The 26982-nt window shown below is 42.7% G+C and overlaps 1 protein-coding gene across 3 annotated transcripts in view; it reads left to right on the top strand.

Annotated features, from left to right (window-relative positions):
* Positions 1-4205: 4205 nt before the first annotated feature.
* The window catches only part of IL2RB (interleukin 2 receptor subunit beta), a 76814-nt gene continuing 54037 nt past the window's right edge, over positions 4206-26982 (top strand). Inside the window, exons 1-6 of one of the 3 annotated variants that reach the window (XM_056528242.1) lie at positions 4206-4311; positions 5589-5680; positions 6004-6078; positions 7595-7672; positions 23222-23330; positions 23898-24008. In XM_056528242.1, the coding sequence (XP_056384217.1) occupies positions 5653-5680; positions 6004-6078; positions 7595-7672; positions 23222-23330; positions 23898-24008 (401 nt within the window). In that variant the 5' untranslated portion in view covers positions 4206-4311; positions 5589-5652. The remainder of the gene's footprint in view (positions 4312-5588; positions 5681-6003; positions 6079-7594; positions 7673-23221; positions 23331-23897; positions 24009-26982) is intronic. The other 2 variants (XM_056528243.1, XM_056528244.1) reach the window with 2 other exon arrangements.

The raw sequence follows: 26982 nt of genomic DNA, 5'->3' as shown, positions 1-26982 counted from the left end.
TTTGGAGCCCAGGAGCGCCATCTAAGAACAATCCATGTTTTTACCCCATATCCTGCTCCAAGATGCGGAAGCTGAAATTCTACTGCTAGAAAGTACTAGATTGTTTCCAATTGGGTTCCAGACATAGGTCTTTAGCAACCTTTGTAAGGCACCGGAGAGTTGGTACAGTACACAGGGGTTAGGCCGAAGCAGAGTCAGGAGCAGCAGGCACTGGTCATACATGAATTTCAGGATCAGGAATAAAGCATGCCATCACCATGGACACTAGAGAACGGGCAGAGCTGCATGAAATAGTTATTGCTGAACTGGGATAGGCGGTTGCTAGGAGCAAAGAGTGTTACATCCATAGGTTTATCCTGCTATGAGTAAGGGCATTGGAAACTTGAAACATAAGTAAAACATAAACATAAGAAATCCTGGTTGTATGTACACACATGGTGCAAGATTCTTTCAATTTGGAATGTCAGTGGGTATAAAGAAATATAATCCCTTCTATATAGTAGAACTATTTTATTTTATTTTTGTAAATCAAAAGCTGGCTAAAGATATTGTCAGCTTCTTGGTTAATATGACTTGTCTTTTGATGACCTGTGATAGGATGTAGTTCACCCTTTTAGCGGTTTTCCACTATTGGATTGGTCACTGATGTACTGTCTGTAGCTGAAATGAACTTGTAAAACAGTCTCACAGGTAGTCACAGGAACATGTTGGGGCTGGGTTCGCACACTGCACTTAGATGAAGTTTTTTGACTGATTAAAATATAAACACACTGAAATAATGATTAGAATAGTCTGTGCATTTTCTGAAGCAATCGTCTACCAACCATGGTGGGTGCCTTGAACGTTGAGTTGAAGGTAACTGCTCCAAAAAATACACAAACTATTCTAATCATTGCTTCATTGTTGCAAGTCTGTTTTTATTTTAATCAGTCAAAAATAATAATTTCAACTGCTTGTGTGACGCTTCTACTCTGAACACCTGGTTATCTTCCCTGTAGTAGGAGAATCACGTATCACGTGCCTTTGGCTCTTATTCCTACTGCTCTCCCTTCTTCCTCCCAGTCTCTGGAGGCATTGTGTTTAACATGCTGGGCAGCAAGAGATATGTGTTGTGTGTGAAGCAAGTGAGCGGTTACAGCACTATCTTACACTTTGCAATAGAGGGTCATGTAGTTCTTTACATTGGTATTCACACCCATTTCATGTTGAAATGTTTGCCTGGACAGTATGAATGAAGTGACTCCCATAAGTGTATGGACCTTTGGATGGAGTACTGAAGTGTTCTCCCTCCATCTGCCAAGAAGTAGGTGGAAACTCCTTCCAACCAACGCTCCTGCTGAAAGGCGTAAAAATGGTCCAGCCCCAAAATGGTTGACACAATGTCAGAATCAATAGAAATGGACTAAGCATTTAACTTTTCTAACAAAACAGTATAATAAAGCTGGCACCGTGTTCCAAATTACCTTGACCCCTCTGAATGCTCTGGCCACCAGGTTCCAGAGTATATAGCACAGAAACTTCCAGCGTACCTCGTGTGTGGTGCTCAGTCCAACTAATCACAGCTGAAAAATTCCACTTGAGTAATAATGAATGGACGGCACTCACTTCTTGCAAATAATAGATGAAGCTTTATTCTTAAAGGAGCAGCAGGATCCAGCAGTTACATAGACAGAATGCAATCTTACATTCTGTCTATGTAACTGCTGGATCCTGCTGCTCCTTTAAGAATAAAGCATTGTCTATTATTTGAAAGAAGTGAGCGCCGTCCATTCATTCTTACTCAAGTGGAATTTGTCCTTTTATCCCTCAATACTTTGTATATTAAAGCCAAAGCCTTTAAGACATCCCTTAATGCTCTAACTCAAGCTATAAGCTGTGGCTCGTGTTACCGTCTTAGTGCTAGAGAGCGCAGAGTATGAGAATGTGTGCGTTTGAACTTGTGGCTTCCTGCCGGCCTTAACTGACTGGTGGTGGCAGCATTTGGGCATGTAGGCTGGTTTAGGGGTGTGCGTAACACATTTGGAGCCAATTGCAATAAGGCTGTGTGAAAGTAAGTGCAGAAGCAGAATACCCCTTTACAGTCACATCTCCAGGTCACATGGGCAGCCAAGACAAGAGTGGGTTAGGACACGAGAACCTACAAGCAGTGGTTCATGACCAAAATTAGCGGCTGTTTTTCTTTGAGGTGTGTCAGGTGCTAGGGAAGCAGGAATGTGACAGTACTGTATACCTTTATCTTCCTAACTCCTATTGCTGAATTCTGGCCTATTTGACTCCACTTACCCCATCTTGTCATGTTTTCCTTCAAGAAATATGGAGATTTATAGACCATTCATGCTCCACTGGGAATTCTGGGAAGAAAGGTGCATAACAGCTCTAATACCACCTTTTCCAGGCAGCTTTCTTTAGAAGTCAGTGTTTCACTCCAAAAAAAGAGTCTTAGAAACTGACTAGGAATGTATGCCAAGCAAGGGAACTTGAGGTATTTTTATCTTCTAAAGAGATCCCTGGCTAATCCTAATCAGTTCTCAAGACTCTTGTTTGTAGTGAAATTCTGACCTTATAGGGGTGTTTCAGGTAAAAACTTTTTTTTATATATATATCAACTGGCTCCGGAAAGTTAAACACATTTCTAAATTATATATGAAAAGAAAATATATAACCAATCCTTCTAGGATTTTATCCCGAAGGGTACACAATGAATTCCAAAATAATATAGAGAACTTCCAATTGATATAAATTTTATTAGACATATATAAAACAATTATATGAGATTGTATAAAATGATTCTAATCCTGGCACAGATATAATATAGGTGAATATTCCACTGGGCCCTAGTGGTATTGATCCCCTAAAGTGGGAAGACTTTGTTCTAACAACCATAGATATATAAAAAAAATTAATAAAAAAATTGTAAAAACAATTATAAAAATATACCGGTCTGAAAAAAGATATTATGTCCTTCTCTGGTGCAGCTGATATAATATATTTGCGATAAATAGATGGACAAGTGATGTATCCACTGTGCAGATATTTTTTCAGTCTATTTGACTAATACAGGCTTGGTCTGGTCTGTATTGGATACTGCTGTTACAATGTATCTCACCCGCTCCTGGCGCTCGATGTTGTCTCCGTCCACCATACGCCGGCTGCGCTGGCACAGGGCTGTCACTTGTGCAGAGTTTTACTTGTGCAGGGGTGCGTTTGGCACAACGTCCCCAGTGGCCTCCGTGTTGCTCCTGTTATGGTATTGCAGGGCGGGCACAGCGCTGGCATCCCTCGTGGTGGATGATGATGGAGAGTGGTAATTTCTCAGGGCGGGTGGAAGATGGATCTTTCCCAGCAGGTTCAGGTTGGTGGAAAATTGCGGTGTAAGTCCAGATCGGACTGCAGCTGCGGTGGTTGTTGCTTCCAATAAATAGGAAGCCTCTATGCCATTTCTAAATTACTTCTATTAAAAAATCTTAATCCTTCCAATAGTTACTAGCTTCTGAAGTTTTCTGTCTAACTGATCAATGGTGATGTCACGTCACGGGAGCTGTGCATGATGGGAGAATAACCCCATAGGAACTGCACAGCTCCCAGGACGTGAGTCATCAGAGAGCAGTTAGACAGAAAACAACAACTCAACTTCAGAAGCTAATAACTATTGGAAGGATTAAGATTTTTTAATAGAAGTAATTTACAAATGTGTTTAACTTTCCGGAGCCAGTTGATATATAAAAAAAAGTTTTGGCCTGGAATAACCCTTTAAGGACAAGTACAGCAGTGTAGAAAAGGTGGTATTATTGCTGCTTTGCATATGCTTGTCTATAATAACAGCATCTGCAAGTTCCTGCTTAGCGTTATCCAGGGAGTCAGGACAAACCAGATGTATCATATCCTGGTGCCAGATGAGTACCGTGATCCTTTGGGAAAAAGAAGACACCACAGGTTAAATTGGGCTGTCTAGTTAGTTCATTCCTTTCGGTATCACAGTGTTCATTGCTTATATATGTTATTATTCTATAATATTTATACCTTATTTATGCTGATAATGTTTCCTAGACATCTGGTCATATAGACGGATGTGAATTGGGATCCACTTTCTTGATGTCAATTCTTTTAATACATCTTTAAAAGACCTACACACCACACAGAAGTAAACCAGTACTCCCACTCACTCTAACAAAACACAGAAAAAGTTCTACTCCTCCCCACAGTTTCCTGTCAGAAATGTTAAGGTGAACTGACTTATAACTGAGGTCCCCAGTGAGGGGCCAGGACGACACTGGACAGGACTGAACACCGTACAGCGAGACATGGGATCTGGTAAGAAAACGAAAGGGTTCTTAGAACATTCTATGTTAGAAATCTTATCGTACAAGTCTATGGCTGAGAGATGAGGTACAGAGACAGTTCTGAACAATTTTGGGTGCAAAAATTAAGCTTCAGGAGACATCACTGAGTATGGTAGAGAGAGATTATGGAAGGAATAAGAAATTCATGCTTGCCTGAATTGTGGAATGAATTACAATAGTTTAGGCTGAATATCATCCATCACATCACAGGACCTGTATAAGAATAATATAGGGCTCTGCTTGTATTTAGACAGTGTCATCTTTTAGTTTTAAAAGATAAATAGCTAAATAGATGGATTAACAGATAGATGGACAGATACACAGAGAGACAGACAATTACTGTAGATAGACAGATAGATAGATAGATAGATAGATAGATAGACGGATATACAGATAGATGGACAGATAGATGGATAGATAAACAGACAGATAGATAGAAAGGTGAACAGATAGATAGACGGACAGACAGGTAGATAGATAGATAGATAGACAGACAGACAGAAAGATAGATGGACAGACACACAGTTACATGCATAGAGGGATAGACGGAAAGGCAGCTAGATAGATCGACGGACAGATAGATAGAAAGGTGGACAGGTTGATAGACGGACAGATAGATAAAAAATGTAGAAAAGCAGCACAACCAAAATCAAATGAATAAAGTGATAGGTGCAACAAGCGGTTTCTGGAGCATTGGCCAAAATAGCTCCAAAATAAATAAATAATAAAAGGATCTCACCGCAGTATTTTTTTTGCTTCTTTGTAACACTTTTTTTTGTTTTGGAATAAATCCACTTTTTGCACTTTACTAATGGACTGTGTGCTGCGGTCAGATAGATAAATAGATATATAGATAGATGGACAAATAGCTTGATAGATAGACCGACAGACAAACAGGCAGACAGATATATAGATAATTGAAAAGACAGATAGAAAGATAAACTTACAGATAGCTAGATAGATGGATAGACAGACAAACAGGCAGACAGATATATAGATAGACAGACAGACAGACAGGTAGGTAGACAGATAGATGGTTAAACAGACAGATAGCTAGACAGACAGAAAGGTAGATAGATAGATGGATAGAAAGACGGATAGATGGAAAGACGGATAGATATACAGATAGACAAATAGATAGATGGATAGATAGATAGTTATGGCCACCTTTCAAGGGATGTGTACTTAATGGGTTTATACTAAAATTTGTTGCAAAACTACGTGCGTCACATGAAAATCTTGTTGCAGATTCCCCGTAGATCTCACTCCAATGCACACAAAGTGGTGAAATAAATCACAAATTGACAAGATAATGAGAGACTCCGGCGGCAAATCTAAAGGTAAAATTTTCAGCAGTTCTGACCCATGTGGACCTAATGGCTTAATACAGAAAAATACTGAACTCAACTGTGAATCAGAACCCAGAGAGTAATATACTGCAGAGTCGGGTGGAGATAACAACATGTATTTTTGGATCACACTTTAAGTCATACTTATGGGAAGGCAAGAAGTCGGTTACAATAACCAGCTATAAGGTTAAGTGACTCATAGTGAGAATGATAGAGGTATCATAAAGATGAGGAGAGCTGCACTGTAAGACTGATCCTGGAGGCTTTGTATGTGCGATAAGGTATTACCGATGTCTCATGTCTAACTCATTTAGTAATCAACCCTTTGTTCAAGGGAGCACGAACTATAGAGACAGATCATGCAACTGGTTTGGTGACCATGGAAGAAGGTGAGCCAGCCCTGGTTGGTGCCATTCAATTTGCTATTGGGGACTTGCATTGCCATGAATTAAAGGGATGACTTAAAAGGGTACTCCTGGGGGCGGGGGGAATTCAAATCAACTGGTGCCAGTAAATTAAACAGATTTGAAAATTATTTCTATTTAAAAATCTTAATCCTTTCAGTATTTAGAATAATACAAAACAGGAATTTAGGTGCACTACTGTGGTAGATGTAAACAATGACATTGGCTAACCCTCAAAACTGATGTTAAAATTGAGACCAGTAGCCAGTATATCCTTATATGAAGGAAATACCTGAGCCCGCACGCCAATGCCTAGGTTTCTCAAGTGGCGCGGGACCTAACATTAACCTACCTGTGCCATATGAGCAAAACCAGGGGCCAGTGGGCAATTACGGCCGCATTAAGTCCGGCTCACTAACTGCTCCTGGGTTATCATCACTATAACTAGCATTAATTTACACCTGTGAAGGCGGCAACATATCAGCCAACTTGGGTGGGGCTTATAGCCTTTCTCCCACCTCCCATTGTATGTGTGCCTAGCCACACTGGAGGGAACCCGGGAGCAGTCTGTGAGCCGGACTTAATGCTTCCGTAATTGCCCACTGGACCCTGGTTTTGCCCATTTAGCCCATGCACCTAAATTTCTGTTTTGTATTATTCTAAGTGTTATACATCCATCTGGTGTAGGATGCCGTTGTGGTACTTGTGGTCTGCTGCAGGAATCCTCCATTGTATGCATTTTATGCTGGGGATCGCCCCTAACAACAGACCACAAGTGTAGGATCTGCTCCCCCAATATATATGCAAAACTGCATTAGGGGTTGAGCACCTCCAGCCATTTGAGGCCACGCCTTCATTGTACAGAAGTTGTGTAGTTCTTTCCAGTCTGACCACAGTGCTCTCTGCTGCCACCTCTGTCCGTGTCAGGAACTGTCTAGAGTAAAAGCAAATCCTCATGGCAAACCTATCCTGCTCTGGACAGTTCCTGACACAAAAATACTCTTGTGCAATTGATAAAAACATGTCTTGCTTTTTATATGTATTCTTTTATTATTATAAAAGCATGTTGTTAAAGCACATTGATACCTTTACTTTCTGCCTCCTGATCCACTGAGGTAGCGTCACCAGCAGTGTAGCACAATTTTTTCTGATATATAGTTCCTGACACAGAGAGAGGTGTCAGCAGAGAGCACTGTGGTCAGACTGGAAAGAACTACACAACTTCCTCTGTAGTATACAGCAGCTGATACGTACTGGAAGGATTACGATTTTTAAATAGAAGTAATTTACATATCTGTATAACCAGTTGATTTGAAAAAACATTTTTTTTCCTCCGGAGTACCCCTTCAAAGGTCAGGGAAATAAAAAACAGAATTTTCTGTCTTAGGGGACTAAATCAGATGACATAATAGGAGGCCATTTTTTATCTTTGCAATGGGGCTACGATTCTTTTTTGTAAGCCACTGCTTTTGTTCCTTATTTTTCCCAAAATGTCTTCTAGGTGCCCTCAGTGGCTGGATGTCACCTGCTCCCTGGATCCATCTGCTCCCCTACCTGTTCCTGCAGTCAGTGGTGATGGGTAAATATAATACACTAGCTGAGTACCCGGCGTTGCCCGGTTTTTCCTTCCTAATCCTTGTTGTGGAGGCAAATCAACAGAGGAAGCATTTGACTTCAAATCCCGTCCTCATATACTTTTGTCATATCCCAACCCCATATCCCGTCCTCCTATCCCGACCTGCTATCCCGTCCTCCTATCTCGACCTCCTATCTTGACCTCCTATCCCCTCTTCCTATCCAGTCCTCCTATCCCATGCCCCTATCCCATCCTCCTATCTCGACCTCCTATCTCAACCTCCTATCTCGACCTGCTATCCCGTCCTCCTAACCCAATCTCCTATCTTGACATCCTATCCCGACCTCCTATCTTGACCTCCTATCCCGACCTCCTATCCCAACCTCCTATGCTGACCTCCTATTTCATCCTCCTATCCCGTCCTCCTATCTCGACCTCCTATCCTGTCCTCCTATCCCGTCCTCTTATCCTGTCCTCCTATCCCGACCTCCTATCCCGTCCTCCTATCTCGACCTCCTATCCCGACCTCCTATCCCGACCTCCTATCCCGACCTCCTATCTCGACCTCCTATTCTGACCTCCTATCCTTACCTCCTATCCCAACCTCCTATTCCGTCCTCCTATTCCGTCCTCCTATCCCGTCCTCCTATCCCATCCTCCTATTCAATCCTCATATCCCATCCTCATATCCCATCCTGATATCCCATCCTCCTATGCCAACCTCCTATCCCGACCTCCTATCTCGACCTCCTATCATGACCTCCTATCCCATCCTCCTTTCCCGTCCTCCTAGCTCAACTTCCCATCTTGACCTCCTATCCTGACCTCCTATCCCGACCTCATATCCCGTCCTCATATGCCATCCTCCTCTCTCGACCTCCTATCCTGACCTCATATCCCGTTCTCATATCCCGAGCCGTAATATGTGTACCAGGTATTGAAATATCTCCAGCCGTACGGAAGTTATGTGGGAACATGCATTTCCCATTGATTTGCATGGAACTTTAAACAAAAATCCCGACCCTCACAAATGGGGGTAGCTAAGGGTCAAATTAACTATCCTATATTTTAAGTGGACATATAAGTAACATGTGACCAAGTATTATCGAAATATCTCTAGCCGTTTGGAAGTTATGCAGGAACATATATTTCCCTAGACTTGTATGGGACTTTAAACAAAAAACCTGACCCTGGCAAATGGAGGTGGGTAAGGGTTAAATTACCTATCCTATGTTTGTTGTTGACATACAAGTAACATGTGTGCCAAGTTTCATGTTAATATCTTTGGCCGTTTGGACGTGATGCTGGAACATACACACATACACATTGAGTTTTCATATATAGATACTAGCGGAGTACCCGGCGTTGCCCGGTTTTTCCTTCCTAATCCTTGTTGTGGAGGAAAATCAACAGAGGAAGCTTTTGACTTCATATCCAGTCCTCATATATTGTTGTCATATCCCAACCCCATATCCCGTCCTCATATTCCGACCTCCTATCTTGACCTCCTATCTTGACCTCCTATCCCGTCCTCTTATCCCATCCTCCTATCCCGTCCTTCTATCCCATCCTCCTATCCCGTCCTCCTATCCCATGCTCCTATCCCATTCCCCTATCTCGACCTCCTATCCCATCCTCCCATACCATCCTCCTAACCTGTCCTCCTAACCCGACCTCCTATCTCGCCCTCCTATCTTGACCTCCTATTCCGACCTCCTGTGCCGAACTCCTATCCCGTCCTCCTAACCCAAATTCCTATCTCGACCTCCTATCTCAACCTCCTATCTCGACCTCCTATGCCGACCTCCTGTCCCGTCCTCCAATCCCGTCCTCCTATCTCGACCTCCTATCCCGTCCTCCTAACCCATCCTCTTATCCCGTCCTCTTATCCCGTCCTCCTATCTCGATCTCCTATCCCGTTCTCCTATCCCGACCTTCTATCTCGACCTCCTATCTCGACCTCCTATCCCGACCCCCTATCCTGACCTCCTATCCCGTTCTCCTATCCCATCCTCCTATCCCGTCCTCCTATCCCATCCACATATTCCATCCTGATATCCCATCCTCCTATCCCATCCTCCTATCCCGACCTCCTATCCCAACCTCCTATCCCAACCTCCTATCCCGTCCTCCTTTCCCGTCCTCATATCTCGAGCTCCTAGCTCGACTTCCTATCTTGACCTATTATCCCGACCTCCTATCCCGACCTCCTATCCCGACCTCATATCCTGTCCTCATATCCCGTCCTCCTATCCCATCCTCCTATCTCGACCTCCTATCCCGACCTCATATCCCGTCCTCATATCCCGACCCGTAATACGTGTACCTGGTATTAAAATATCTCCAGCCGTACGGAAGTTATGTGGGAACATACATTTCCCATTGATTTGCATGGGACTTTAAACAAAAACCCGACCCTCACAAATGGGGGTAGCTAAGGGTTAAATTAACTTTCCTATATTTTAAGTGGACATATAAGTAACATGTGACCAAGAATTATCAAAATATCTCCAGCCGTTTGGAAGTTATGCAGTAACATATATTTCCAATAGACTTGTATGGGACTTTAACCCCTTAAGGACCCAGCCAATTTTCACTGTAGGACACGGACATTTTTTGCACATCTGACCACCGTCACATTAAACATTATTAACTCTGGGATGCTTTTACCTTTCATTCTGATTTCGAGATTGTTTTTTCGTGACATATTCTACTTTATGTTAGTGGTAACATTTTGTCGATACTTGCATCATTTCTTGGTGAAAAATTCCAAAATTTAATGAAAAAATTAAAAATTTTGCATTTTTTTTTAAATTTAAAGCTCTCTGCTTATAAGGAAAATGAATATTCCAAATAAATTATATTTTGATTCACATATACAATATGTCTACTTTATGCTTGCATCATAAAGTTGACATGTTTTTACTTTTCGAAGACATCAGAGGGCTTCAAATTATAGCAGCACTTTTCCAATTTTTCACAAAATTTTCAAAATCTAAATTTTTCAGGGACCAGTTCTGTTTTGAAGTGGATTTGAAGGGCCTTCTTATTAGAAATACCCCATTATAAAAACTGAACCCCTCAAAGTATTCAACATGACATTCAAAAGGTTTGTTAACCCTTTAGGTGTTTAGGTGAGAAAATTCAAGATCTTAATTTTTTACACTCGCATGTTCTTGTAGACCCAGTTATTGAATTTTTACAAGGGGTAAAAGGAGAGAAATCTTCCTAAAATGTGTAACCCAATTTCTTTTGATTAAGAAAATACCTCATATGTGTATGTCAAGTGTTCGGCGGGCGCAGTAGAGGGCTCAAAAGGGAAGGAGCGACAGTGGGATTTTGGAGAGTGAGTTTTTCTGAAATGGTTTTTGGGGTGCATGTCACATTTCGGAAGCCCCTATGGTGCCAGAACAGCAAAACAAAAACCACATTGCATACTATTTTGTAAACAACACCCCTCAAGGCACGTAACAAGGGGTCCAGTGAGCCTTAATACCCCACAGGTGTTTGACGACTTTTCGTTAAAGTTGGATGTGAAAATGATTTTTTTTTTTTTTTTCACTAAGATGCTAGTTTTCCCTCAAATTTTTAATTTTTACAAGGGGTAATAGGACAAAATGCCCCCCAAAATTTGAAACCCCATCTCTTCTGAGTATGAAAATACCCCATGTGTGGACGTCAAGTGCTCTGCTGGCGCACTACAATGCTCAGAAGAGAAGGAGCGCCATTGAGCTTTTGGGAAAAAAATTGTTTGGAATGGAAGTCAGGGACCATGTGCATTTACAAAGCCCCCCGTGGTGCCAGAACAGTGGACCCCCCACATGTGACCCTATTTTGGAAACTACACCCCTCACAGAATTTAATAAGGGGTGCAGTGAGTATTTACACCCCACTGGCATTTGACAGATCTTTGGAACAGTGGGCTGTGCAAATGAAAAATTACATTTTTCCTTTTCACGGACCACTGTTCCAAAAATCTGCCAGACCCCTGTGGGGCGTAAATGCTCACTGTACCCCTTATTACATTACGTGAGGGGTGTAGTTTCCAAAATGGGGTCACATGTGGGTATTTATTTTTTTGCGTTTATGTCAGAACCGCTGTAAAATCGGCCACCCCTGTGCAAATCACCAATTTAGGCCTCAAATGTACATGGAGCGCTCTCACTCCTGAGCCTTGTTGTGCGCCCGCAGAGCATTTTACGCCCACATATGGGGTATTTCTGTACGGAGAAATTGCGTTACAAATTTTGGGTGTCTTTTTTTCCTTTTAACGCTTGTGAAAATAAAAAGTATGGGGCAACACCAGCATGTTAGTGTAAATTTTTTTAATTTTTTTACACTAACAAGCTGGTGTAGACCCCAACTTTTCCTTTTCATAAGGGGTAAAAGGAAAAAAAGCCCCCCAAAATTTGTAGTGCAATTTTTCCCGGGTACGGAGATACCCCATATGTGGCCCTAAACTGTTTCCTTGAAATACGACAGGGCTCCGAAGTGAGAGAGCTATATGCGCATTTGAGGACTAAATTAGGGATTGCATAGGGGTGGACATAGGGGTATTCTACGCCAGTGATTCCCAAACAGGGTGCCTCCAGCTGTTGCTAAATTCCCAGCATGCCTGGACAGTCAGTGGCTGTCCGGAAATGCTGGGAGTTGTTGTTTTGCAACAACTGGAGGCTCTGTTTTGGAAACACTGCCATACAATATGTTTTTCATTTTTATTGGGGGGGGGGGACAGTGTAAGGGGGTGTATATGTAGTGTTTTACGCTTCTTTATGTGTTAGTGTAGTGTTTTTAGGGTACATTCGCACTGGAGTGTTACGGTGAGTTTCCCGCTAGGAGTTTGCGCTGCAGTGAAAAATTTGCCGCAGCCCAAACTTGAAGTAGGAAACTTACTGTAAGCCTGCCCGTGTGAATGTACCCTGTACGTTCACATGGGGGGGGGGGCAAACCTCCAGCTGTTTCAAAACTACAACTCCCAGCATGTACTGACAGACTGTGCATGCTGGGAGTTGTACTTTTGCAACAGCTGGAAACACACTGGTTGGAAAACCTTCAGTTAGGTTCTGTTACCTAACTCAGTATTTCCCAACCTGTCTGCCTCCAGCTGTTGCAAAACTACAACTCCCAGCATGTACTGATCTCCAAAGAGCATGCTGGGAGATGTAGTTATGCAATAGTTGGAGGTATGCAACTACAACTCCCAGCATGCCGAGACAGCTGATTGCTGTTTGGACATGCTGGGATTTGCAGTTTTGCAACATCTGGAGGGCTACAGTTTTAGAGAACACTGCAAGGTGATCTCCAAACTGTGGTCCTCCAGCTGTTGCAAAACTACAAATTCCAGCATGCCCTGAAAGCAAACAGTTGTTTGGGCATGCTAGGAGTTGTAGTTTTGCAAGATCTGGAGGGCTACAGTTTAGGGACCACTATATAGTGGTCTCAAACTGTAACCCTCCAGCTGTTGCAAAACTACAACTCCCAGCATGCCCAAACAGCTGTCTGGGCATGCTGGGAGTTGTAGTTTTGCAACATCTGGAGGGCTACAGTTAGAGACCACTGTATAATGGTCTCAAACTGTACCCTCCAGATGTTGCTAGGCAACTGACCGGCTTCCGTCGGATCCAGCCGCACGTCATAGCCGCCCGCCGATCTCCGTCGCCCGCAGCCTCCGTCGCCCGCCCGGATCGGTAAGTGGATCTTTGGCGCCGGTCCCCGTCGTTTCCCCGGGGAAAACGAAAGTTAACCCCCCCGCCCCCGATCTGCTATTGGTGGTCACGTCTAGACCACCAATAGCAGGGATAGGAGGGGTGGCACCCCTGCCACCTCCCTCCTATGCCTTCAGGGGGATCGTGGGTGTCTTAGACAACCGCGATCCCCCTTATATTCCGGGTCACCGGGTCACTATAGACCCGTAATGACCCGGAATCGCGCAAATCGCAAATTTGAATTCACTTGCGATTTGCCGCGATCGCCGACATGGGGGGGTCTGATAACCCCCCTAGGCGTTTGCAGCAGGCATCCCGGTCCGATCCCGGCCCGATGCGCGGCGGGGGCCAGAATTCTCCATGACGTATGCGGACGTCATGGGTCCTTAAGTACCAGGGTGTCATGACGTTTAAGGGGTTAAACAAAAACCCCGGCCCTGGCAAATGAGGGTGGGTAAGGGTTAAATTACCTATCCTATGTTTGTTGTTGACATATAAGTAACATGTGGCAAGTTTCATGTTAATATCTTTGGCCGTTTGGACGTGATGCTGGAACATACACACATACACATATACACACATACACACACACATTGAGTTATATATATATATATATATATATATATATATATATATATATATATATAGATGGATGCCAATACATGTTTGGGGAACCAAACATGTTGGGTAGTTTTTAGTGTTTAGCGGCATAGGCCATATTCAAATTTGTGATATTTCGCGAATATATGGACGAATATTCGTCATGTATTCGCTAAATTCATATATTCGGAATATTCATTTTATTTTCACATATGCGAAAATTATCATATACGAAAATTAGCATATACAAAAATTAGCACATGCCAAAATTCACACGCCAGTCTCACACAGTAGTATTAGAGCCTTCTTACACCACACAAGCTGGAAGCAGCGAGGGATGATCACTGTGATGTGTACTGTGAAAAAAAAAAAAACAATATTCGTAATTGCGAATATATAGTGCTATATTCGCAAATATTCGCGAGCAACACTAGTAGTTTTGCTGTTGGTTCTGCCTTTAAGGGGAAACACAAGTGAATTATGTTTTCTCTTTAAAAACTTGTGCGCCTAAATATGCACCAAAAAGTTTGTAAGTTTGTAAACTCATTTCTTTTTCTCACAAAATGATAGATTTTTTTTTAAAGTACCGTAGTAAAAAATAGCAAAACCTATAAAAAAATGGGTAAGCTTGTAATTGTATTGACCCACAGATTAAATAACTTATAGCATGTAATTTTAACGTAAAGTTCACTGCGTGGATACAAATTTCAAAAAACACTAAAATCTGTGATAAAAGTGCTATCAAAAAGGAAGGTAGTATTATATGTGACAAGGTCATCAAGGGTGGATTTGAAAGGGGGGCAGTTTAAGTTGTAGAAATTTCTGCAACAGTTCGTGCCTTATACCTGAGGGGAACTCTGAGGACAATGCGCTCCAGTACACTTAAAACAGCATTTGTCTACAACACCAGCAGGTGTGTACTTTTGGCTGGCCTTTCGCAGTATTTAGGCCCTTAAGATTTTAACAGGAACAAAATAGTACACCACTTAGATGTACGTATGTGGTATGCACTTATGTGGGGAGGACAATGCACTCCAGTAAGCTTAACCTCTTACACCCTGTACGCCCTGAGTCCGCTCCCGTTCTATAACGCGGGGCCACGGCATAACGGGTCTGGCCCGGCCTCTAGCAACGGCTGGGACCCGTAGCTAATAGCACATGTCACTGATCGCACAGCACCCCATCACTCTCCTTCTTGGTCAAATAGCCCTTACACAGCCTGGAGGAGTGTTTGGGGTCATTGTCTTGTTGAAAAATAAATGATGGTCCAACTAAACGCAAACCGGATGGAATAGCATGCCGCTGCAAGATGCTGTGGTAGCCATGCTGGTTCAGTATGCCTGCAATTTTGAATAAATCCCCAACAGTGTCACCAGCAAAGCACCCCCACACCATCACACCTCCTCCTCCACACCAGCACACCTGTGAAGTGAAAACCATTTCAGGTGACTACCTCTTGAAGCTCATCAAGAGAATGAGTGTGCAAAGCAGTAATCAAAGCAAAAGGTGGCTACTTTGAAGAACCTAGAATATGAAACATTTTCAGTTGTTTCACACTTTTTTGTTATGTATATAATTCCACATTTGTTAATTCATAGTTTTGATGCCTTCAGTGTGAATCTACAATTTTCATAGTCATGAAAATAAAGAAAACTCTGAATGAGAAGGTTTGTCCAAACTTTTGGTCTGTACTGTATGTGAGTGAGACAGCCTCATCGACAAACATTAGGAGTCCACCTTGATCACACGAGATGCACACTTCTCCTGGCTCGTTCAATTGAAATGCTTTATATGTCTCTGTGACATATCAAAATATTTTTTTGAAACAACAGTGCCTATCTAAGCCTTTTAAAATCTACTAAAACCATTAATATTGGATACTAAATTCTATGTCAGTTTAGTGTTAACACTGCATTAAAACATCTTGATGCTTACACATCTACTTTTGAACTTTAAAAAAAATAATTTTGTTACAGAAAAAGTTTGGTGTAATAACCAGATGATATACAGTATGATATATGACTGCGCTAAAATTGTAGGCGTATTGACAAACCACAGAGTCCTATATTTAGCTGCTCTTGGTCTGCAGTGATGTAAGATGACCACTCATTGCAATTCTAAACTATAGATCTATGCGTTCAACAGTAGTTCTGTAAATGTTACTCGGAGACATTTCACACAATGCGTATAATGCACAGATTAATAGTTCTCACAGTAGAAGGCTGGGGATTGTTGTCATCTTGGTCTCTTAAGGGGGTATTCCGGCTTTATACATCTTATCCCCTATCCAAAGGATTGGGGATAAGATGTATGATCGCAGGGATGGGTACCGCCACTGGGGACCCCCGCAATCCCGGTGCATCCCCTGGCATTCTGTGCCAGACACTGCCTCCAAGACGGGATGTGACATCATGGCCACACCCCCTAGTAATTTCACGCCACGCATCTCCATTCATGTCTATGGGAGGGGGCATGATGGCCTTCACGCGCCTCCCATAGACATGAATGGAGGGGCGTGGTGTGACATCATTAGCAAATAATGTCAGGGGCTGCACTGAGATTGCGGGGGTCCCCAGCGGTGGGACCCCTGCGATCATTCATCTTATCTCCTATTCAAAGGATAAGATGTTTAAAGCCAAAATAAGTCTTTAATTTTACTTCTGCTTCCTTTCATTCATGTCCTTATCTGTCACTAGTCTCTGTAATGCCCCTGATTTATTCATACATAGTCATTAGGTCGCCCCTAAGCTGTCTTTTTTCTAAACTAAATAACCACAATTTTGATAATATTTTCATTTATGTTCCATTTATTACTCTAGTGGCAGAGCCTTCTAAACTGGAGTTTGTTAGCAAGTTTGAGCCAGGTTGCAGAGAACATGGCATGCACTTCCTTATCCTAGTGCCAGCTACCTACCAGTGTGGCAATTATCCAAACTGGCTTACCAAATGTCTCTCTTTTAAGCCCTTTCAGCAGTTCTCCTCCTTGGCTCAATAGCCCTTAGTTGAAGCCCTCCGTTCTCCCTGGAGCCCAATCTGCCACCTACTTTATCTCCAGCTGCCATTTCATCTGCAGCTCTGCTTAGTTGTTTCTTTGCAGTCAGCACACGCTTCCCCTTTAGCTGCCTTAGATAATCTTGGTCTGTATAAAATAGACTACACCACTTTTGTCAAGAACTACAATATGAGTAGATATACAAAGAAATGAAACCACCGGCACCGCTAGGTATGTTGCTGTCCCACCATCTAACTGTATCTCGGACACAATAGTTAATATCTGCCAATACTATAGTTCCACCTTAGAGTGTGCCAGCGGTCCGTGGCCAGCGTCTGAGAACTCCCCCACACGCTACAGCTCTCTCCTGTGATGCTCCTTGCGGATTGATGGTGACCCGGATTGGGACCTCCTGGTGACGGCAATCGACTCCGGGTGAGTGCGTTCTGACCTCTTCGTATGTACTTGTACAATATGAGTAGGATCTCCTTCCAGTCCATGTGGTTTCTGCCACACTCTGCTGTCCTCTTCCTGGTGCTTTTATATGGCTGATGCAACAGGGACCTCTAGTGGCAGCAGCACACAATAAGAGAAAAACATAGCACATCTACAGTGCAAACCAATGCAGATACTGTTCGGAATCACACATATCCTACACATACAAGTGTCAAAATGAGTCTAATTTGCTTCCAGCATTAATTAATATAAACATTTTATGATCCATTACTCTGAAAATTGATGAATTGCATGCTGTATAACACTAGGAGGATACAGTGCAGTAGAGCCATGCATGGAACTGTTTTCTTAATCTTACTCCCAGTTATTTTCCGACCATTATCACCCTCTTCGGCAACATGTGCAAACATTCTGACCCAGGTTTTAGAGATAGCCCCCTTGTGCCATTTTATAGCCCCCTTGTGCCATTTCATCAACCCGATGTGCCATTTCATCACCCCCCTGTGCCATTTCATCAGTCCCATGTGCCATTTCATCACCCCCATGTGCCATTTCATCACCCTCATGTGCCATTTCATCACCTTCATGTGTCATTTCATCACTCCCCTGTGCCATTTCATCACTCCCTGTGCCATTTCATCACTCCCTGTGCCATTTCATCACCCCCATGTGCCATTTCATCACCCCTTTGTGCCATTTCATAATCCCCCTGTGCCATTTCATCACCCCCATGTGCCATTTCATCACCCTCTGTGCTATTTCATCACCCTCTGTGCCATTTCATCACTCTATTGAGCCATTTCATCACCTCATGTGCCATTTCATCACCCCCTTGTGCTATTTCATCACCCTCTGTGCCCTTTCATCACCATCTTGAGCCATTTCATCACCTCATGTGCCATTTCATCACCCTCTTGAGTCATTTCATCACACACCTAGGCTCAGTGGGCTGTGTTTGCGATGCTTGGCTGTGACGCATCTCTGAGCACTCAGAGGAAGTGATATTATGTGATGATCACTTCCACCGAGCACTTTGTCATAGGTTATACCATGGCCTGCAAGAAAGTTTCCTTATGTTCTGTGAATTCCAGCTCAAGACTAAAAATCCACTTTGTCCACGAGCTTTATATTGGGTCCTGTGGGATCCCAATCCCATTGTAGTCCTCTACAGTGCACATCAAGTGCTTACAAGACCAAAGTACAGACTTACAGCAGTACAGAACAGCCCTGTGCAGGAGACTAAATTGTGGCATACAAAGTCCACACCGCGCTATATTACAGAGCATGGCGCCCTGTGCAGCACTGAGGCAACGCTTCTGGAGGAGAATACCTTCCTAATATGCATCCAATGGAGCATGCTACTATTGTTTTGATTAAAAATTCATATGAAATTTGAGATATAAATTGGGCAGATAGAAGTTAATAGTTTCCCTGTAAGGTTCTGGAGGTGTCACACACATACAGTAGGGTAGAATGTATAACTCTAATCCCCTGTACCGGAGAGCTGAAGAAGGCTATCAGTCCTCAGCACTGCTGCACTATTAGTATGAAAGAGGGATGAGGGGCATAGATTATTTCATTTTTCCTTTTATCCTCCTTAAAACCATTCGTGGCTTTTAAGTGTTCAAGCTTGTCAATTTTTTTTTTTTATGCAGCATAATTCAATGCAAAATTGACTAATCCGAAATAGACCTCGACCTCTTCCTGTATTCTACATTTCAGCTCAGCTGCCAATGTGAACTTGGTTTACGAGACGCATATGGCAGCTTTATAGTGCCACCTACTGGAATGCTTACAGCCTGGAGGAAGGTAGTTGGCCAGAAGTAATATAGCATGGTAGCTAGCAGAACGCTCAGAATGTTTTCGGGGCAGCCATTTCTTGTTCATATTAGGTTAAAACTGCATGAAATGATGAAATAATTCAGAGGTCGGGGAAGAATTACAAGAATAAAACAATAAATAGTAAAAAATAAATGAATCACAAAAACCTATTAAAGCACTGTAATACAAGCCATTGCCTTTACTACAGGTTTTGTCTATGAAGATACATATACACTACAGTATGTAACAGCAGCTGACTTGTGATACCAGTTCTGGACACACAATGCCTTGTACAGAAGGCTACTATTAATTTTTCTATAACATGCAAGTAGCAAATAAAGAACTATCACAAGATTTACTAAAATAATACAAAAAGCTGAACATAAAAAGTGACACCTGTAATCTAAAAACCTGCGCCTCTTTATCCGAGGAATAGGTTCATTCCCTTGGTTTTAAGAACTAAGCATCTTTCTTCATCTGCTCCATGGACACAACTGTGCAGAGGAATCAATAAAATAAAAGATTCCACCTGATTCACAAGCTTTAAAGCTTCTACAATAATAGAGGTTTATATCCCTTTAGAAGATGTTTGTCTTTTCTTTAATGTGCCTCTCAATCCATGTACTGTGTTATTTAGGAAATAGCAACTTCTGAACAAAGTTACTATTGTTAGATTGGTAAAAACTGACATAAAGAGCAGGTCATAATAGGGTATGGCATCAACACAAGGGGAAATTGAAATTGTCTCAGGTCTTCTGTGGCCTTGTACACACCATCCACAGCCCAGCTTCCTCGATGGTAGCTCATTAACCCGTTAAAAAAGGGTACTCCAGTGGAAAACTATTATTATTATTTTTTTAATCAACTGGTGCCAGAAAGTTAAACAGATTTGCAAATGACTTCTATTAAAAAATCTTAATCCTTCCAGTACTTATTAGCAGCTGTTCTCTGCTGACATCATGACCACAGTGCTCTCTGCTGACATCTCTGTCCATTTTAGGAACTGTCCAGAACAGCATATGTTTGCTATGGGGATTTTCTCCTACTCTGGAAAGTTCTTAAAATGGACAGAGGTGTCAGCAGACAGCAGTGTGGTCATGATGTCAGCTGAGAGCTCTGTTTTCCAAAAAGAAAAGAATTTCCTCTGTAGTATTCAGCAGCTAATAAGTACTGGAAGGATTAAGATTTGTAAAGTAATTTACAAATCTGTTAAAAGGACAACTGCAGCGGCATTACACTTATCCCCAGTGTTTGATCGCGGGGGGTCCGACCGCTGGGACCCCCCGATCTCCCTAACGGGGCACTGCCATAAGCACTCATGATGAGCGCTAAGGCACGTAGCGTCGACCTAGAGGTCAACGGTGACGCCCCATCTCCTCCCCGTCCCCATACAGTTCTATGTTCAATGCTGCCTCTCCGCCTCTCCCATAAAGGTCAATGCTGCCTCCCCGCCTCTCCCATAGAGATGTATGGAGGAGGCGTGCCGGCCGCAACGTCATGCTGCGGCTGGCACGCCCCCTGCACGGGGGAGCCACGGCCCCGTGGAGGAGATCGCCGAGGGCCCAAGCGTTCGGACCCCCCGCGATCAGTGGGAAAGGGGATAAGTGTTTGTAACGCTACAGATGTCCTTTAAAGGGGTATTCCAGGCCAAAACTTTTTTTTATATATCAACTGATTTCAAAATTTGTAAGTTAAACAGATTTGTAAATTACTTCTATTAAAAAATCTTAATCCTTCCAATAGTTATTAGCTTCTGAAGTGGAGTTGTTTTCTGTCTAACTCACGTCCCGGGAGCTGTGCAGTTCCAATTGGGATATTTTCCCATCATGCACAGCTCCCGGGACGTGACATCATCATTGAGCAGTTAGACAGAAAACTTCAGAAGCTAATAACTATTGGAAGGATTAAGATTTTTTAATAGAAGTAATTTACAAATCTGTTTAACTTTCCGGAGCCAGTTGATATATATATATATAAAAAAATGGTTTTGCCTGGAATACCCCTTCAACTTTCTGGCACCAGCTGATTAAAAAAAAAAAAAAAGTTTTCCACCAGAGTACCCCTTTAACGACCATGGACGTCTATGCTCATCCATTTGCCGTTAACAGGGTATCACGCGGGATCCACGTGATACCGGCCGGCCCCTAGCTGATTCCTGTAGCTGGGGGCCGGCGTTAATAGCCGACATGCCGCAGCCAGCTATTAACCCTTTAGATCGCCGCTGTCAAAGTTGACAGTGGCGTCTAAAGGTGCCTTTATCGTGTCCCTGGTGATCCACTGGGGGGGTAGCCTGAGGGCTTACCTCTCCTTTCATGCCAGCTCCGGTGCTCAGAATGATAAAGCCTGGCAGAACCAGGCTTTATCAATCGAGCGCAGAGCACACAGATCAATGGCGTATGCGCAAAAAAATTCCAAAGTCCAAAATATCGTATTTTTGGTCACTTTTTATACCATGAATAAAGGAATAAAAAGCTATCAAAAATTCCGATCAAAACAAAAATGGTACCGATTAAAACTTCAGATCACGGAGCAAAAAAATGAGCCCTCATACCACCCCGTATGTGGAAAAATAACAAAGTTATAGGGGTCAGAAGAGGACAATTTTCAATGTAATGGGTGTCATTTTAATTGTATGGACCTACAGAATAAAGATAAAGCGTCATTTTTACAGAAAAATGGACGGAGTACAAACGGAAGCCCCCAAAATTTACAAAATTGTGTTTTTTCTTCAATTTTGTCGCACAATGATTTGTTTTCTGTTTTGCCATAAATTTGTGGGTAAAATGACTGACGTCATTACGAAGTAGAATTGGTGGCGCAAAAAATAAGACCTCAGATGGATTTTTAGGTGCACAATTGAAAGGGTTATGATTTTTAAAAGGTAAGGAGGATAAAACGAAAGTGCAAGAGAAACGCTTGGTCCTTAAGGGGTTAAACACCTACCTAATCATGTTAACTACAGTAATATTTGGGCACATTGTATCACCCTTTTAGGCATGAATAGCAAGTAATAGCCGTAATAATTGATCTCCACAGCAATGCCCTGCCCCCCTTCCCCCCCCCCCCAAATAAATAAATAAATAAAACTGACGTTGCCCAGTAATATGCATACTGTTATATTAAGTGACTGACAATTGACTTAGAGTGGTATAAGCCTCCACATCTTTCCAGTACCCTCCCCCCCTCTACATAATCTCCCCATCTGCAGACCCTTAAACTAGGCAGCCCCCAACCCCCCCCACTAGGTAAACACCTTGTTTGGTAGATAAGCAGATCGATTGATTGATCTTAAGTAATTACATCGGTAGGTAAGTAGCCAAGTAGGTAGCTTGGAAGGTAGGTAGCCAGGAATGTAGGTAGACAGGTAGGTAGGTAGCTGCTTGTAACACAGGATGAATTAAGCCATGCCCTGATTTTTCTGAAGGAAAGGAGTGATGCTGATTCTTTGGTTCTAGGTATGTAATAAGTAGTTAAGTAGTTAGCTTGGTAGGTAGGTTAGTAGCTAGGTAAATTGCTACCCAGGTAGGTAGCCAAGGTAGGTAGCCAAGTAGCTATGTAGCTATGTAGTCAGCTGGGGCCTCCCTGATCCCCCGAGCCATGCTTACCTCTGTCTAGCGGAGCAATAGAATAGTCGGGCCATGTGTTCAATCCTCTAAAGTGCAGTTGCTGATGAGTGATGTCATCGCGCCTGCACTGTGTGGCGGCAGAGGTCACAGTCTCCTTTTAGTGTAGGCCACAGGTCTACAGCTATAAGCAGGGCTCGCTCGCCTAAGGGATCTGGGACAAGTGTCTTGGATCCCCATAAGTGAGCGAGTGCCTCCACACATGATATAGTCTATTGAAGGAAACCAACTAAAAAAACATGTTAAAGCTCTTTGTGGAAATCTCTGGGATGGTACCAGGTACTTAAACATCTGACTATGTTAAAACTGAAATCTGTAATACAAAATATGTTGTTCCTTTTCTACTTCTCTCCAGCTCATCTTGACTGCACATTTAACTCCGGGACTCTCTTGCTATGTTCATGGGATGCAAACAGGAATTTCACATCAAGGCCATGCTACATATCCGCTTATGATGAGAAAAGGTGAGTTCAACTTCGTTATGGTGGTGAAGTTCATGAAATATTGACCTGTCTTGGTCCTACCATTGGAAAACATTATGGATCTTTAGTCATCAGTTGATAATCAATACAAAGAATAGTCCCTACTGGAAAGTAATGGGCTCCCGATACAAATGAGGTTGTCTACTGCAGAAATTGGGAATCTGTACCCAATAGAGGATACTATGGTACTTAGGTCATCCAGCCTCACTCTGACGAAGTGTAAAGAATATATATAAACCTGTTCCAATGGGTTCTTAAGGTTTTTTTTATTAAACGATGGCCCTATTCTTAGCGTAGACCATCAATATCTTATCAGTGGGGATTTGACTCCTGACCCCTGTAGACCAGCTCACTGAAGGAGCCTTTGTGAGCACCAGTAGCCTCTTCACTTCTTACTAGGCACACAGTGCCGTACACTGGGTAGCAGCTTTACCTGGTACTGCAGTCGTACCATCGGCGTTAAAGGGATGACTACAAAACTAGGTACTGTCGCCACCCAGGGTATAGAGTTGTGTAAAGAGAAGTAAAAAGGCTTCATCACTTTCACAGGTGCAGCGGCCCCTTCAATCAGGTGACTGTCATGGTGTTGGAAACTGAACCCCTACCAATTAGATATTTATGGCATAGCCTAAGGGAAGGCCTACAGGATCAACAAACAAGGTACCAAAATGTGCGATGTAATGGATGGAGGCAGTGCTAACACCAATGCCTCTACTTGACTCTGGGTGCCCTCTTTTAAAAAGAACTCTGAAAAATGAAAGCTGGAATATAATAGTTTGCTATAGGCAACAGCTCCCTTGTTCCCCAATACAAGTTTTGATAGGTCTCATTCTATATGTTAAAAAAAAAGTGTTTGGAAAAAAAAAACAACACTCATGGCACTACAAACCATCACCACATCGGTCCCATTCACTGACTATATATACTTGGCCTAATTTATCAAAAATGCCTAAAACCGTCTTTGTTGCCCAATCAGAGCTCAGCTCTTAATTAACCTGAGCAGTTTTATAAATGAAAGCTGAGCTCAGATTGGTTGCTATGAGCAACAAAAACTGTTTCACTTTTAGACAGTTTTGATAAATCTGTCTTATTAGGTATTAAAATGACCAAACAATAAGGAATTATTCTAATACTTTAAGCAATAAAGAATTATAAATGAAAAAAGCAACACTTTTTTTAACCCCTATTAAAACCTACAAAAGGTAATAAAACAGCATTTCTATGGAAAAAAAATAAATAAAACCAGCCCCTTGTGTCATGAAGCGCCCCCCCCCCCCCCCCCAATAATAGTATGGTAGTCCATAAAACAAAAAGGTAGGGCTGTTAAATCATCACAGGTAAAATCACTAAAGATTGTCTGGCCATTTAGGACCAAAACACTCTGGCCTAAAAATACAACCCACTAGCTGCCGATTGCTCAAAGACTGTAGCTCTTACCTGACCAAGGAAAATGCACAGCCTGGCCAGCTACATCATTGATCCTGGCTTCTAACTTTTTTTGCTGGCTCCTTGATTCTTTACAAATTTGTCAAGCCCTGGCATAGGTCCACTTCATCCAGTCCAGATGTTTACCTTTAAAGACCTTTAAAGAGGACCTGTAGCCAAAAGCTTTAGATTTTGTCATTACTGTCATTAAATAGCTTAGGGTGCCTTGATCACACACCTTTTTACACTTTCTTGATATATCCTCCCGTTCTTGAGATACAAGAGTTTATCTGACAATTCAGGGAATCAGTCAAATGGGGGTGAAATTATTTGAAATGATGGTAGTGAGATGGGTGGGATTATACAGTCAAGGGATGTGAATAGTTTACATTTAGGGGCATGTATGCCTAATACACACCCCCTGTCTGTATAATCCCACCCATCATCACTCCTATTATTGAAATGAAAGCAGTACTCCACCCCTAGACATCTTATTCCCTATTCAAAATATAGGGGATAAGATGTCTGATTGTGGGGTCCCGCTACTGGGACCCCCCACCGTGAAGCATTCAATGTTCTAAACAGTATGTTTAGGCCACTCGGTTCCTGTGGTGGGGGTCGTGACATCATGCCACTCCCCCTCCATTTGTGTCTTTGGGAGGGGGCATGGTGGCCATCACGCCCCCCCCCATAGACCTGAATGGAGGGGGTATGGTGTGACGTCATGAGGGGGCATGGTATGACGTCCTGACCCCCGCTGTGGGAACCCAGCATTTGGAACCAAAAGTCCAGAATGTCGGGGTGGCGTGCAGGTGATTGCGAGGGTTTCCAGCAGCAGAGGACCCCTTTAAGTTCTCCCCCATCTTAATGATTCACTGAATTGTTGGACAAAATATAAACCCTCATATCTCAGGAACAGAAGGGCGTATAAAGAAACTGTGAAAAAGGTGTGTGATTGGGGCATTCTAATCTATTACAGTCCCTCAAGATATGATGGTAATTGGTTCCAGTCGGACCATCGTATGTTGAGTACATGGATGCTCAATGATACTCACATGTCCACGCTGCTCCGGCCCATCAGTATGCTCCTCTGCTGCCGCATCACTAAGTCGCCGCTGCGGTCATAACGTCGCCTAATGGACGATGGGGCGGCGTGAGCGGCAACGTGATGATGGAGATCGAAGGCGCAGGGCAGCGGTGACATAGTGATGAGGCAGCAGAGGAGCAGCGAACTGATGGGCCGGAACAGTGGGGACATGTGAGTATCATTGAGCGGGCACATGGGGCACAATAAATGGCTATCTGGCAGAAGCTGAAGCAGTCAGCCCTGCCGGATAGCCGTTTTTGCTATGACCCTGACACACAGAAGCATCGTATGTTGATGCTGCATTCAACATACGATGTCCTCTGAGAGGCCATCATATGTTGAAACGATTGTATGTTGGGGCCATCGTATGTCAGGGGACCACTGCATATAATAATGCAATTCATATTTGGGGGGGTATGTTACAGGACCTCTTTAATAGGTTTCATTTACTAATCATAGTATGGGAGATTTTAATAAATAACTTTTTTCCTGTCAAAATCTATATTTATTCCATGAGTGGAAATATTGTCTTATGTAATATGCGATAATGTGCTGAAACAATAGACACGTAGGTGTCTGGCCTTGAAAGTGCTGCAAAGTATTGCTTAGCTTTGTTGGTAAGACTCGGTAATAGACCGTTTTCTGTTGGCAGATGTCAAAGTGCTGCACTTATGTGTAAATGTGTGTGGGTGTACTCTGCTCTCTAAATGTACTGCTGAAGGTAATAATGGCACAAATTATTCCCTACACCAATGATGGAACCATTCAGTCCTGAAGTGTTTTTGTCCACATTGTACTTTGGAGGTCAGAACATCCATATATACTGCCATTATAGTATACAATTGATACTATATTTCTGGCATTTAGTCCTCCTTAAGGAGTATAACAGAAAAAGTAATAATACAATCTTACAATCTGACCAATCAAAGCCCTACAGGATACTACGGATGACAAACAGTTGCTAAACTAAACTGTTATTTTTGTTATCTTTATTTGCTTTTATATTTGTTTTTAAAGTGAGTTAGCGCACATGGGAATGCAAGCCCCCCCCCAGACCAGGCCCCCAGATAACAGCGGAATAAAACTTACGGACACACAGATTGGAACAAATCGGACACAATC

The sequence above is a fragment of the Hyla sarda genome, chromosome 6, assembly GCF_029499605.1.
Source record: "Hyla sarda isolate aHylSar1 chromosome 6, aHylSar1.hap1, whole genome shotgun sequence".
Taxonomy (NCBI): domain Eukaryota; kingdom Metazoa; phylum Chordata; class Amphibia; order Anura; family Hylidae; genus Hyla; species Hyla sarda.
Note: the sequence above shows the minus strand (reverse complement) of the source record. Positions and strands in the feature narration are given on the sequence as shown.